The sequence below is a fragment of the Orycteropus afer genome, unplaced genomic scaffold (assembly GCF_000298275.1).
Source record: "Orycteropus afer afer isolate SDZICR_OR568_19922 unplaced genomic scaffold, OryAfe1.0 scaffold00193, whole genome shotgun sequence".
Lineage (NCBI taxonomy): Eukaryota > Metazoa > Chordata > Mammalia > Tubulidentata > Orycteropodidae > Orycteropus > Orycteropus afer.
Window position 1 is genome coordinate 5,628,305 of NW_006921780.1, and position 14,167 is coordinate 5,642,471.

General features: G+C 40.0%; 2 protein-coding genes and 1 pseudogene across 2 annotated transcripts in view; 2 read left to right on the top strand and 1 right to left on the bottom strand.

Annotated features, from left to right (window-relative positions):
- The window catches only part of LY9 (lymphocyte antigen 9), a 22,196-nt gene extending 19,911 nt beyond the window's left edge, over positions 1–2,285 (top strand). The window contains exons 8-10 of the mRNA XM_042781903.1: positions 35–331; positions 705–773; positions 2,220–2,285. Of these exons, the coding sequence (XP_042637837.1) occupies positions 35–331; positions 705–773; positions 2,220–2,285 (432 nt within the window). The remainder of the gene's footprint in view (positions 1–34; positions 332–704; positions 774–2,219) is intronic.
- Positions 2,286–2,739: 454 nt separating this feature from the next.
- On the top strand, positions 2,740–4,013 carry LOC103202861 (annotated as a pseudogene).
- Positions 4,014–6,813: 2,800 nt separating this feature from the next.
- The window catches only part of CD244 (CD244 molecule), a 46,789-nt gene continuing 39,435 nt past the window's right edge, over positions 6,814–14,167 (bottom strand). Inside the window, exons 8-9 of the mRNA XM_007947794.1 lie at positions 8,139–8,195; positions 6,814–6,858 (exon numbers count right to left, since the gene is read on the bottom strand). Coding sequence (XP_007945985.1) covers positions 6,814–6,858; positions 8,139–8,195 — 102 coding nt within the window. The remainder of the gene's footprint in view (positions 6,859–8,138; positions 8,196–14,167) is intronic.

Consider the following 14,167-nt stretch of genomic DNA (forward strand, 5'->3'; position numbering starts at 1 on the left):
ATATATCCTGCATATCATTGGCTAAAATCTATAAACCATGCTTTCTCAAGGGTATGAGAAGCTGGACACTTCTCCTAAGACTCTCAGGCAACGGCCTAGGCCTGCCTCAGACAACAGCTCTGACAGCAACTTAACAACTGAGGAGAATGAGGAGAGGACCAAGATGCAGAAGCCTGTCAGTGGAATGGATGCAGTGTATGACTTAGTCACTCAGGAGGACACAGCCTTTGAAGGGCAGACAGAGTATGATCTTGTCACTCCAGACAACATGGCACTTGAGTCTGTGGTTGAAGGGAATACAGTATATGCACAAGTGTTCCTCAACTTGCCGGTAAGTCCTTTAGATTAGCACGTCTTTCCTACAACTCCCACAGCTAGAACTATCCAGTATCCTAGATGACTAATTCCATCAAATTTGGTGTGTGGAAGGGGAAATGAACAGGACCAGCAACACTTGGGTAGGGAATTGTGGCTCTATCCATATTCACCAAACCTCAGTTTCCTTGGGATGGGAGTACTCATCTCTCAGCTCCCTAGGACCATTATTAATAAGGGAAGGAGATGTTGCGAAGCCAGAGAAGCTGTCCTCATCGCACCTAAGGCAGCTCTCATCTTCTATGTAAGACTGGAGGAGTTGAGGGTAAAACTCTGGACATCTCTCCTTCGGTGATTAAGGCTAGTCTGATATTATTATTCTTTTACAGGGAAAAACAGTTCCTCAGAGGAATGACAATTTACCCACAATATACTGCTCTATACAGAAATCCCAACTGGTAAGAACAATTTTCTCTGTATTCTAGAGCCTGTGAAATGAGGAATTATTGCCCAGGTCATTTTAACTGGTAGTACTAGATTCCCACAACTGAAGAGCTTAACTTCTCTCGATTACACACCCCTTGGCACTCTCCATGGTCACCAGAGAAGCTTAAAACAAATCCTGATTTACATCTGTGTGGCCAACTACTGAATATTTTTAATCAATTTAAAAATTTTATCCATCTTGTAACTCCAACCCAATTTTTTTCTTTTCATTTTTGTGAAGCCTCACCTGACTACCTCAATGCAGTGGTATCTCCCACTTCCAAAGTTTGAAAACACGTGGAAATTGCACACATAATTTAGAAAGTAACCATGTAGTAAATACTTGTTCAGGCATGCAGTTCAATTCAACCATCATCTGTCTCCTGTCTTGACTTCTCAAGCATGGGCTGTTACTTAGCCAGCTATGGACATCACTATTGACCGTCAGGACAAATCTGTACTATTCTCAGCATTCCCAAATCTGCTTTCCTGGTCTTTTGTGTTTGGGGCAATAATGGTCTATCTTAAAGTCATGGACACCAGTCCCTTCTCTCAGTTTCAGATTTTCCGTGAGCCACCACATGGCTAGTTAGTCTTTCATGGCTCCCAAACCACCTTCCAGAAATTGAGACCCTTGAAACCACCCTACTCACAGGGTGAATGCAAATGGAAATGCACTCATTTTTTGAGTCAGGTTCTTGACCAAGTTTATCCTTGTCTTTAGAATTTTCAGAACCAGGTATTCTGAAGAAGGTTCTTGGTCTCCTTAGGCCATTGTTTTCCACTTGATCAGAAAATTCTCAAACTTACTTTAGTCACTAATTTCTGACACATGTCTCTGCTTCATATCTCAAAAAAGGTGTATGCTTTTGCTAAGCCATAACTGACACCTAATTTCTCCCTCCTCTCTGCATCATCCCAGGACTCAACTATTCTTTAGAGCTTTTCCTAAATAGTCTCAAACAAGGGGATCTTTAGAACGCTCAGAACATAAAGCTTTAATGATCTGGACCATTAGTTTGGAACTTAACCTCTAACACCTGAATTATCTTTATATGAATGTTTGTCTTGTTTCTCCGGTTATGGCAGATATTGGGATCATTGTTGTTGTTGCTGTAGACAGTAGCTATTGACAGTAGCTTATGGCCTTCAGTTGTCATTTTTGTATACCTTTGATCTAGTGAACTAAACTGCTTTCTATCTCCTTGCAGAGTCCAGCTCACAGCTTTTACAATTAGACAATGATCCATCAGCTTGGTTGATTGTACATTCCTTAGGCCAATCCATATGACCTTACTTCTGTAGGAAGGACCAATCATGGCCTGGTGCCACCTTCTACTTTCTCACCAGCACAGGACTAAGGAAACTGTAGAGTTTCATGCTTTATTAACTATTTTCTTGTGTGTTCTGGCTCACAGGTAGGACCACCACTACAACAGAATGATGACTCTCCTGAAAACTCTGCTTATGAAAATTTCACCTAAAAGAAAAGCAGCTGCTACCTCTCTTCTGAAGTTGGAGAGGCAGCTGGACCTCCTAGGGCTGGGGCTCCTACAGACAGAATACTTCAGAATTTTCCTCTGGGTCTCAAAACTACCTGGGTTCATCTCCTCCTTCTCATCTCATGTGGCTTCCCCAGCTTTTTAATAGATCAGACTCAGGTAGGCCTGGATTAAGGCATGCAAGGGCCATAAACACTGATGATCTGTGGTGCCCCCTCCTCCGCTTATTCATACATTCCAATAGGATATGTGAGTCTTATGTATATACACATATGTGTGTGTGTGTCTGTGTGTGAGTTATCTATGATTAAACTTCTTTTTAAATGTGACTATAGTTTTAGTGCTTGAATGGAAAAATGGCATATACTGGTCCCTGATCCACTGGATTTGTGGTTCTTGTTTTAGTGTGGTCACTACCGCCGGCCTCTTCAAGACAATGGTGACCTCTGAGGTACTGAACATTGGTTTAAAAAAAAAAAAAAAAAAACTCTCTGAAGGTAAAACAAAAAAAGTCTATTAAATGTTAGTCCAGGAAAATTTCTTCTGTAGTCCAAGGACCAGATTATAGCAGGAAATGCAGCTAGAAAGAACACTTGAAAAGAAAAGCTGCAATTTCTAATAAAATTACCAGTTGTATTTTTCAGTTATTACAGGAAGCAGGCATCAAAACTGCTTTCTCCAGAAAAAAATGGGGAGACAGCTTTCATTGCACCCCAGTGTGAAATGATTCCAATTGAATGGGTTTGTAGAAGAATAGCAACTAGTTCCATTCTCAAAAGAAACCCTGGTGTCAAGGAAGGATATAAGTTTTACCCACCTAAAGTGAAGCTGTTTTTCAAGGATGTTGCCCGTAATGATCCACAGTGGTCTGAGGACTGCTGAACATTTTTGCTGTGCTGATCTTATTATAGGCCAGACTGAAGTGGATATCATGAGCCATGCCACACAGGTTGTTTTTGAAATACTGGAGAAGTCCTGGTTGCCCCAGAACTGTACATTGGTTGATATGAAGATTGAATTTGGTGTTGATGTCACCACAAAAGGAATTGTTCTTGCTGATGTTATTGATAATGATTCCTGGAAACCCTGGCCATCAGGAGATCAAAGCCAACAGAAAGACAGTCATATTGTGACCTCAAAGAAGTAACTCCTGAAGGGCTGCAGATGGTAAAGAAAAATTTTGAATGGGTTGCAGAGTGAGTAGAGTTGCTTCTGAAATCAGAGTCAGTGCAGGATTGTAATATTGATAGGCTCAACTTCTGATCTCCGTCACTGTGAAAAAAATCAAGAAGGCTTGTGGAAATTTTGGCATTCCATGTGAACTTCTGGTAACATCTTCCCATAAAGGACTAGATGAAATGCTGAGGATTAAAGCTGAGTACAAAGGACATGACATTCCTACTGTATTTGTGGCAGTAGCAGATGAAGCAATGGCTTGGGACCAGGGATGTCTGGTAACACTGTGTATCCAATTATCAGCTGTCCTCCCCTCACACCAGATTGGGGAGCTCAGGATGTATGGTCCTCTCTTCAACTACCCAGTGGTCTCAGCTATTCAACTATACTTTCTCCAGAAGGATCAGCTCAGTTTGCTGCTCAGATATTTGGATTAAACAATTATTTGGTATAGGCCAAACTGCAAGCAAGCATATTAAATACATGGATTTCCTTGAAGCGGCTGACAAGAAAATCAGACAATGTAGTTTATAAGAATTTTATTGCATTTTTCTAATAAGAAAAACTATAAATTCCTGGTTTGGCTACAGAAAAACATGCAAGATGAAAGGATTCTAAATTAGAGAAAACAAATAAAAATTATCGAATAAAAAAAAAGTGGCCTATACCTGTTGTTGTTGTTATGTGCCCTCAAGTCAGACCTAATACCTCATTTATTAGCATATATAGAGTAATATCAAGCACAATATCCTGTGCAACAGACAATGAAAAATGAAACTCACTTGATACATAGATTAATACTTTTCATGTTAGATAAGTATTAACATTTCTAGTATTCTTTAGATGTTTGCTATGTTAGTATTATATCAAATTATTACCCACTCACACACAGACACCACACATGCACTCCCGTCAAGTTGGATCCAACTCATAGCAACCCCTCCTTGGGTTTCCAAGGTGGTATCACTATGGAAGTAGATTGCCCAACCTTCCTTCCTGAGATGTGACTGGTGGGCTTGAACCATCAGCCTTCAGGTTAGTGGTCAAATGCCTTTATATTAAATGTATGCTAAATTGTGTCCACATGTCTGCCAAACATATTTTAAAGTTAAAGTTACAAATATTATTGTTTAGAAAACTTGGAACATAACTGTATGTAAATGGTATACAATTAAAAATAACTTGATTGAATTCATTGCAATGGTTGACTTATTCAAGTTCCCTCACTTTTGTACATTATCTGAGACTAGAGTTCCCATTAGTTGTTCACCAGGATGTGTGCAAGAGCATCCTAGTGTTTTATATCATGGCAAAGAATGTTGCTGGCCCTCCTGGCTGGAGTTACTGGATCAGTAGACATGGATGTACAAGACAGTTATATCAAAATAGATCAGAGACCTGTTATCTATTAATATAATCTATCTTGGCCCAGTAACAGATCGTGTTGGATCCAGATGCATATTGGGTGAATGTAGTAGGAGTTAGACTCGACAGCCCACCTTCAACTCTTGTTTATTAGAAGGAAATAGCATACTTCCAAGAGACCCAGGATAAGGAGTTTCAATTACACAGGATGGGATCATAGGAGACAAATATCAATGAAGGTATTGAAGTTGAAGAGGCTTCATAGCCTAAACAACTTTGTGTGTGGGCACCCTCATGACCGTGCATGAACTTTATTTCCAACTGGCACATTCTCATGCACTGGAGCTGGTATTAATTTCATTTAGTGCCCTGCTAGTTCCTTTTCACTGAGACGCTTGCTTTTATTCCTGCTAACCAAACTCCTTGATCTCCAACTCAGCTCTCAGTACCTTGTTCAAGCTCCTTGACTCAGGTGACCCTTTTGAATATATTTCCCCAGTTTTCACTCTTGATACTTGCTCAGGGATAGGGTTTATCCACACTTCTCTAGAGGAAGAGACCATCCTAGCCAGGCACAGTTCCCAAGGAAAAGGGATTGAGTAGGGCATGAGAAAGTAAGTGCCTTGGCTACCCTTTATGAGAGAGATGATACCTGGTATCTGAGACTCTACTGTTCTAGTGTAAATAAGATTGGGGACAGTGACAGTTCGCCAGGAGCAGACCCCTCTCCAGTAGGATTAAATAGATATTTGTTTATTGATGGCCCACAGTGCCAGTTGACTGCTGTAGAGTAAAAGTAAAGAGTATGAAACTACATAATTTTAATTTCAGCAAGGAATTTAAACTACTTTTAATTAAGATAGTTTTAACACCATAACTTTATGTTAAATTCATACATTAAATACAGGCTTGGACAATGAAAGAACCAAGTTCATGCAATCTCACCTGTTGGGGTCTCTGGGTGGGGCCTCTTTCCAATCACCTTCATCTCTGTCTGGGCTCAAAGTCTTGCTCCCCAAGTCTTATTAAAGGAACTGGCCTACAAGCTCAGAGGAGCTCAGCATAGTGTCTAGTCTCCAATTGCCTCATCTGCAGCACTCAACTCACTTGTCTGAGCCAGGGAGACTAGGAACTTTAGTAGTATATAGCTTCTGAGGAAAATTGTGAAGAATCCAAAACATTTCTAATAATGTGTCTTTGTAAATCAAACATCATAATTGTAGACAAAACTTGCCTTTCTGTCCTGTTATCAGTTGGGCTTTGAGTAGTTTTCCACTCAGAGATGGGCTTGCTTTTCAGGATCCACTCTCACTCCTGTCCAGCCCCCTTATGACCAAGTAGCCAAAGGTAAAGATACAATATGTGGGGAAATTTTTCCTCTGTATTTGATTAAAGTCCAGGCTTTGGCCACCTTGGGGAACCTGCCAGTCTGCTTACTACCAGCTAGTCTAACTTCAAAAAAGGGGCTGTTTCCTTTTTCTCTAAGGCACCATTATTTTTCCTTCTTATTGGTTTGGTAAATGGCCCTGACAGGGGGAGGGTATAGAAATGTAGTAATCCCAGTTCAAGGAGGAATAAAAACAAGTAATAGATTAGAAAACCAGGGGAAGAGAATCAGGATACTAATAATAACATCCTACATTTACACAGCACATTGTAGATTACAAGTACTTGGACTTGCTGTGAGGTCTTTTATGAACTACCCAACCTCTCCACCTTTTCTTGTCCCTACCAATAAGTTGGGAGATTCTATTTAACAGCTTTGCTCTTATAATGGCTGTTAAAAATCTTGTTCAAAGCAAAATAGGGACCATGAACAAATTCCCATATCCTCTCCAGACAAAAAACTGTTCTGTAGAGACTCATGTGGCATCATCCATTTTGACTATTCTCAAAGCAGATGCTGGTATGGAAGAGAAATGAGAACAGCTGCGGCAACTAGGAATAAATATGGAAGCTCTCCAGCTCCTTAAGGTCTGTCGAGCAGGGTTGTGGGCTTTGGGTTGTCTTCAACCTATAGAAAGAAGAAGAGAAACTTCAGACCTCCCATAAAAACCCTGTGGAGTATGAATTATTATCCCCATTTTGCAGATTAAGAAAATGAATATTAGGGTGGTACAACAAATTACTCAGGGTTAACCACTAATATGAAGTAAGTGAGGGACTTGAATTCAGTTCTTATGGTTCCAATTCCAAGGCTTTTTAAACCATACCTTTCTTCATAATCCCAATAGGCCTGCCTTGGCCCACACAGTGTCCTACACAACTCTGGTTGTTGTTGTTGTTGTTATGTGCCATTGAGTCGGACCCGACTCATAGTGACCCCTCTTTGGGTTTCTGAGGCAGTATCACTACGGAAGTAGATTGCCCAACCTTCCTTCCAAGAAGTGGCTGGTAGGTTTGAACTGCCATCCTTCAGGTCAGCAGTCAAGTGCCTTAGGCACTACGCCACCAGATCTCCTACACAACTCTGGAGTTAGCTTTAATGTTAGGCTACAGCTGCAGGACTAGAAACCCCAGTAAGCACTGCTGACTCAAGGTAAGTACCTGAACTCCTTTTTCCAGACGCAATACAGTTTATACTGAGCCATCCACCTTCTCCCTTGTGATCAATGGCAGCACCATAATTGGGCCACAGGCAGTGGTTCAAGTATAGTATGAGGCTAATAGATGGGGATCTTCTCTGTACCTTCATTTCTTTAGGTATAAATGGGAAATATAATTGTACCTACCTTACAGCACTATGTGAGGATTAAATGAAATAATTCTTGTGAAGCCTCTGGCAGGCTTATTATTATTATACGTCTTATACATACTAAGCCCCTAATAAATGTTAGGTCCTTCCTTTCCACTCCTAAATGGCCTTATGAGAATCAAGTCAACCATTGGGCTGAACTACCAGGATTAGTGTCCACCCCAGCATCAGCTTAAGATCACCTGTGTCCTGGAATGGCTCCCCATTACTTGCTAACCTTAGAAAAGCATTTTGATTTGTTTATCTTCTGCCCCTATACATACACCATTGGAAAAAAGAGATGTCTTGTTTGTTGGCCATAGACTGGGGACCAGCCTGTAGACAATCCTAATTTAGAACCCAAGCTCTCCCATAAGAGTCAAATCCCATATGACCTTAGGTTAGACACTCTTCCTCCCTGGGGCCTAAGTTTCTTCATCTCTAAAATGAAGACCCCTAAAATCCCTTCATCTCTTAGTCTCTATGGATAACTTTCTCAAAAGGCTGTATTTCAGCTCTATGGAGACTCAACCCGTTCAGAAGCAGTTCTAAAATCTTACCACTTCGTAGATGGTGTTCTTGAAGGAAGAACTGTGGTTCCTCTTCTTGGACTTGAACTGGAAAGTCAGAGGGTAAAGAGTGCATAACATCAGGATAAAAGATGTGATGAGTCCCAAAGGAGACTCATAGCCCACAAAGCCCCTGAAGTACCTCTAGCCAGAAGTGAATAGAATCTTCTACTATAGGAGTAAATATTGCATATGGTATCCAGGGAAGGCACAATACATACTTAAGACATTTCTGAGCCAAAATCAGAAACCAGACCCTTATATGCCTAAAACCCATACATAGCACACTCATGTACACACACACAGCCCTAATTTAAACACTTTTGACACAAATGTAAGGGCCAAACCTAGTACCTCCCCAAATACAGTGGGTTTTGACTCACTGGAATGCAGAAGCTCCTTCTATAGTATAAGGAGCCCTGGTGGAGCAGTGATTAAAGTACTCAGCTGCTGATAGGTCAACTGTTCAAGCCCACCAGCCGCTCCATGGGAGGAAGACATGGCAGTCTGCATCCGTAAAGATTTATAGCCTTTGAAACACAATGGGGCAGTTCTACTCTGTCCTGTAGAGTCACTATGAGTCAGAATCCACTTGATGGCACTGGATTTGGTTTTGTTTTGATATAAGTATTTGGGAAGCACAGTTTGTGCTTGACTGCTAATCCAAGGTGGATTTGAACCACACAGTGACACAACAGAAGAAAAGTCTGGCAGTCTGTTTCTGTAAAGATTACAGCGAGAAAATCCTATGGGGTAATTCTACTCTGTAACATGTGGGATCAACATGAGTTGGAATCAACCCAATGGCAACAGGTTTGCACTTTTTGGACTTAGTGTTTGGGGTTTTGTTGTTTTGTTTGATAGGTAATATGTATAGTTTTCATAGCACAATGTCAAAGTATGAATAAGTGCCAATTAATATCTGTGCTATATATTCTAACATATAATTTAAATCTCTTTCATGATCCAAGATGGTTGATGGACTTATTGGAAGAGGTTGAATGGAAAGTCTGAAAATCTGTACTAACTGTATCCCTGATCTCATTCAATGTACACAGGATATCAGACCTGCATGTACTCAGCACTTTCACAGTTTGGTAGATTCCCAATTTCCCATCCTACCATGTTAAGACTTCATATGCTAACTTGGGAATACCACTCTTCCCATTGGCTCCCCCTCACCTATCAATCTCTTGCTGACAGTGTCAACAAGACCAAGATGAAAAGAATGGTCGTGGATACCCAGTATACCCAACTCTGTGCTTCCAGGTGCATATGAAAGCCATAAGCTCAGCTTGGAGCAGGATTCAAGGTGAATATGATGGGTTGCCTCAGTCTGGAGGCCTCCACCAACAGGTTCCTGGTCATAATGTCTGGTTACCTGAAAATCAACATTATGTGTTTTTAAGTCCAGTCTACTCCTCCAACTCCAGGTTGTAAACCTCTGCCTTGGAAGTTTCTCCATTATCTCTTACCACAGCTTAAACTGGCCTACTAAGGTCCTGATGGTCCCTCTGCATGAAGCACACTCTCTCTGTTTCTGATTGTCCTCCACATAAACTCCTAGAAACTCCTCTAATCCACTGTTGTCTGAGTTTCAGAGCTATTTTTTTCCTCTCCAGACAGAACCAGAGACACATTTCTTATTGGCCCATTAACATTTAACTACAGCCATTTCACACAAGCTGTTCAGAAGGTTGCCAATTGCTCTGACACACACAATGGAGAACAGCTCACTAGGAAGTGCACAACAAGGTCTACAAATACATGCCTGCACATATGTGTGCATACACATGTGAAAAAATGCACAGTTGCATCAATAGCATCTCCCAGAAGAACTCACCTTCCCAGAAGATAGTACTGATAAATATATTGTATTTTCAGTTCCTTGTGCTATGGAAGCAGAATTCTAATGAGAAGAGAAATAAAACTATTTCAGAAGCATAGATGGAGCATGACCCTAGAGAACTCATTTTTTCTATCCCTCTGCCTCAACCCTGCCCAGACAGAAGCTTCAGGTATTAATAAAAGGAGCCCTGGACTAACTGAGAGGTTAGACAAACTGAGAGTAGTCCTGCTCTGTCATTAGCAATGGCTACTCTTTGTTGAGCACTTATTCTTTAAGTGTATTCTTTCTTAACCCTTATAACACCCTTATTGTTGTTGCTGTTAGCTGCTGTTGAGTCATCTCCAACTCACGGTGATTCCATATACAATAGAACAAAACATTGCTCAGTCCTGTACCATTATCACGATTATTGGCGAGCTCAAGTCCATTGTTGCAGCCACTGTCTATTTTGAGTGCCATCCAGCCTAGGGGCTCATTTTCCAGCACTGTATATTCCAGTATGATCCATTTCATTGTCTAATTTTCAGAACTAAATCACCAGGACTTTCCTCATAGTCTGATTTGGCTTAGAAGCTTCACTGAAATCTGTCTACCATGAGTGACCCTGCTAGTATTTGAAATACCAGTGGCTTAGCTTCCAGAATCATAGCAAAGCACAAGCCAGCACAGTACAAGTTGACAAATGGGTGGCGAATGACACTCCTAGAAGACAGTAATTATACTAATTAGCCCCATACTACAAATAAAGCTCCAAAAGTGTAAACAGCCCTAAATCAATCAGTGTGGGCATAGTAGAAAAGGATTCAACCCCAGACTCTCTGGGGTTCCTTCCTCAATATCTCAGTGCCTCCTTTTGGCAGGGTGTCTTTCTTCTCTTGACCTGAACCACATGTTCTCCTTTTAAGATGCTCCAGAGAAGTAATCTCATTTTCTCTCAACACCATACATGGTCTGAGGAGCTTCTTCCTGCACTTTATTAAAATCTCTCTTGTTGGAGTTACATGTGGGTAGATCCAGGAAGCAAGCAGATATCATTCTCTCTTGTGATCTCTCTTTGATGCTTTTTTAGTTTCAGTCACAGGCATTGAACAAGAGGAGGAAAACCTACTTATTACAGAGAGGTCCTGGGAGTAGTTAAGTACCTTCCTCCTTTCTCCTTCATGTCTCTCCTTTTTTCTTCAGGGACTGCACAGAGGACTGCTCTGGTGGTTGGGGAATAAAAGAGGAAGCAGTGAAGAGGAAGGCCAGCTGAGCTGTGAACTTTTCTCTGTCCAGAAGGTGCAGCCGTTTTGAATATTTACAAGCAGCTTGACCATTTTGAATATTTAAAGAGACAGCATTCTCCCAGATTCCAGGGACTTAAGAACAAGCTCCACTTGCCAGGAACCCCAAGGATATTCTGGACTCAGATGACTCAAAATGTGTGACATTCTCCTTGGTACTCTTATACCCCATACCCTCTTGGTGAATGGAAGTGCCACCCCCACTCCCACTCCCACCCACTTTCTGGGCCAGCAGGAATTCCATCCCAGTCTGTGTGCTTGGACAGAGCCTGGGTGCCCTGCCCTGCTCTGCCCCAGTTTTTTTTTTTTTTCTGTGTTTTAGTTTGTTTTTGTCTCTTTCAAGACTACTACTATTATTATTACTTTTGTCTTTTTTACTATTATTCTTTATTCATCCCCTCCCAGGATCTAGTTTTCAGCTTTTATTCTTTTCCCTGTTCCTGGTTGCATTTTTTTTTTCTTATGGTTAACCCCATTCCTTGTTTTTCTTTTTGTGTTTTTCCCATTGTTTTCTTCATTATTCTCCTTCTCTACTTTTTTCTCTTATTGCCCTCTCCCCAGAAATAGCAGGGTTTCTTCTTCTTCTCCTTCTTCTTCTTCTCCTTCTCCTTCTCCTTCTCCTTCTCCTTCTCCTTCTCCTTCTCCTTCTTCTTCTTCTTCTTCTTCTTCTTCTTCTTCTTCTTTTTCCTTTTTTTCTTTTTTGGTTACTGTTCTTGTGTGATTACATGGTGTATTTTTTGTCCATTTGCTTTTACTTTTATGATTATTCAATTGTTATTTTAGTCTAACTGAGTGGAAGACAGCAACAGTCCCCATATGACACAACTACACCCACACATCCTGCAGCTTCATTTACTGAGTGAGAGGCACTACATTCTTCTACACCAACAGGCCAACAATAAACAACTACCAAGAAGAGCCTGATTCACCACTGCTGGCTGCTCTTCACAAACAGTTAACAGAGATCTAAATACAACAATGCCACAATGTCTCAGAGACAACAGACCATCATAGTCCACAAAAAGAAGATAAAGTGGTAGAAAGAAGGGAGCTAGATACAGGCCCAGAACACATTCCTGAGGAAGAAGCAGCATTGGAACTCTTTGATAATGAATACAAAGGAATTATATTTAAGTATCTTCAAAAGACTGAGAGACAGACCAAGGAAAACACAGGCAAAATCATAGAAGAATTTTGGAAGAGAATACAAGAACAAACTGACAAAATGAATGATTAATTAGAAATGATTCTAAATCTACAGATAGAAATCCAGAAGATTAATACTAAATTTCAGAATTAGATAACACATCGAAAGGGCAAAGGAGTAGAATTGATGCAATGGAAGACAGAATTAATGAGTTTGAAGACAAATGCCTGAATATTTCTTTGGAAAGGGATCAATTAGAAAAAAATCAAAACAAAATGAGGAAAGCCTAAGGTTCATGGGGGATATCATCAAAAGGAATAACCTACATATAATTGGAATACCAGAGCAGAAAGAGAAAAAAAAAAAAAAAAAAAAAACCACGGAGAAAATTGTCCAAGATTTGTTGGAAGAGAACTTCCCTGATATGATGAAACATGAGAATATATCCATTCAGGAAGTCCAAAGAACCCCAAACAGGACAGACCCCAAAGGAAAATCATCAAGACATGTCATGATCAAACACAGCAAAACTAAAGACAAAGAATCCTGAAAGCAGCATGGAAAAACAAAAAGTTACTTACAAAGGACAACCAGTAAGAATAAGCTCTGATTTCTCAGCAGAAACCATGCAAGCAAGAAGGTAAAGGGATTGCATATATAAAACCCTGCAAGAGAAAAATTTTCAACCAGGAATTATATACCTGGCAAAATTGTCCCTCAAATATGATGGTGAAATTAGGAGATTTCCAGATAAGCAGAAACTAAGGTCTGGTTGTCAAAACCAGACCAACCTTACAAGAGACACTAAAGGGAGTCCTTTGAACAGAGAATCAAAAATAGCAAATAACTACCAACCATTAATACACAACATGACATAACCCAGAAACCACAGCTATGGACATATCCGAAGTAAAATGAGCTTACAAGATTGTAAACAGGGAACCAGAGACATCAATTGGCAAATGAGGACAAGTACAAACCAACAAGAGGGAAAATACTGTGTAGTTACAGAACTTGTAAATGGTGAGGAAGTCAAGAGAGTTGAAAGATAGAATGGACTGTTCTAAACTTGGGGAGAAAATTATAAATCAAAGGGTAACCTCAAAGAAAAATGATAAATCTTCACATCACAATAAAAAAGAGGACAAGCATAGATATTCAGCAAATACTAAAATAACAGCAACAAAGGAAATGATAACACAATTCATAAAATAATGAGCTCTGCACAGAAAATAATATGAAACAAAGAAACAAGGAACACCATGAAAAAACATGTAACAAAATGACAGCAACCAATTCATACTTGTCAATAATTACACTGAATGTTAATAGATTAAATGCACCACTTGAGACAGAGAGTTGCAGATTGGATTAGAAAACAAAGTCCATCAGTAGGCTGTCTACAAGAGACACATCTTAGAGACAAAGACAGAAATAGACTAAAAATCAAAGGTTGAAAAAAGATTTATCAAGCAAATGGCAACTGTAAAAGAACAGGAGTGACAGTATTAATTTCTGATCAAATTGACTTTAAGACAAAAACCACCACACAAGACAAGGAAGGACATTATATAATGATTAAAGGAACAATTGAACATGAAGAAATAACCATAATAAATATCTATGGACCAATGAAAGAGTCCCAAAATACATAAATCAGACTTTAAAAGAATTGAAAAGGCAAATAGATGACTCCACAGTCATAGTGGGAGACTTTAATACACCACTTTCTTTGAAAGAT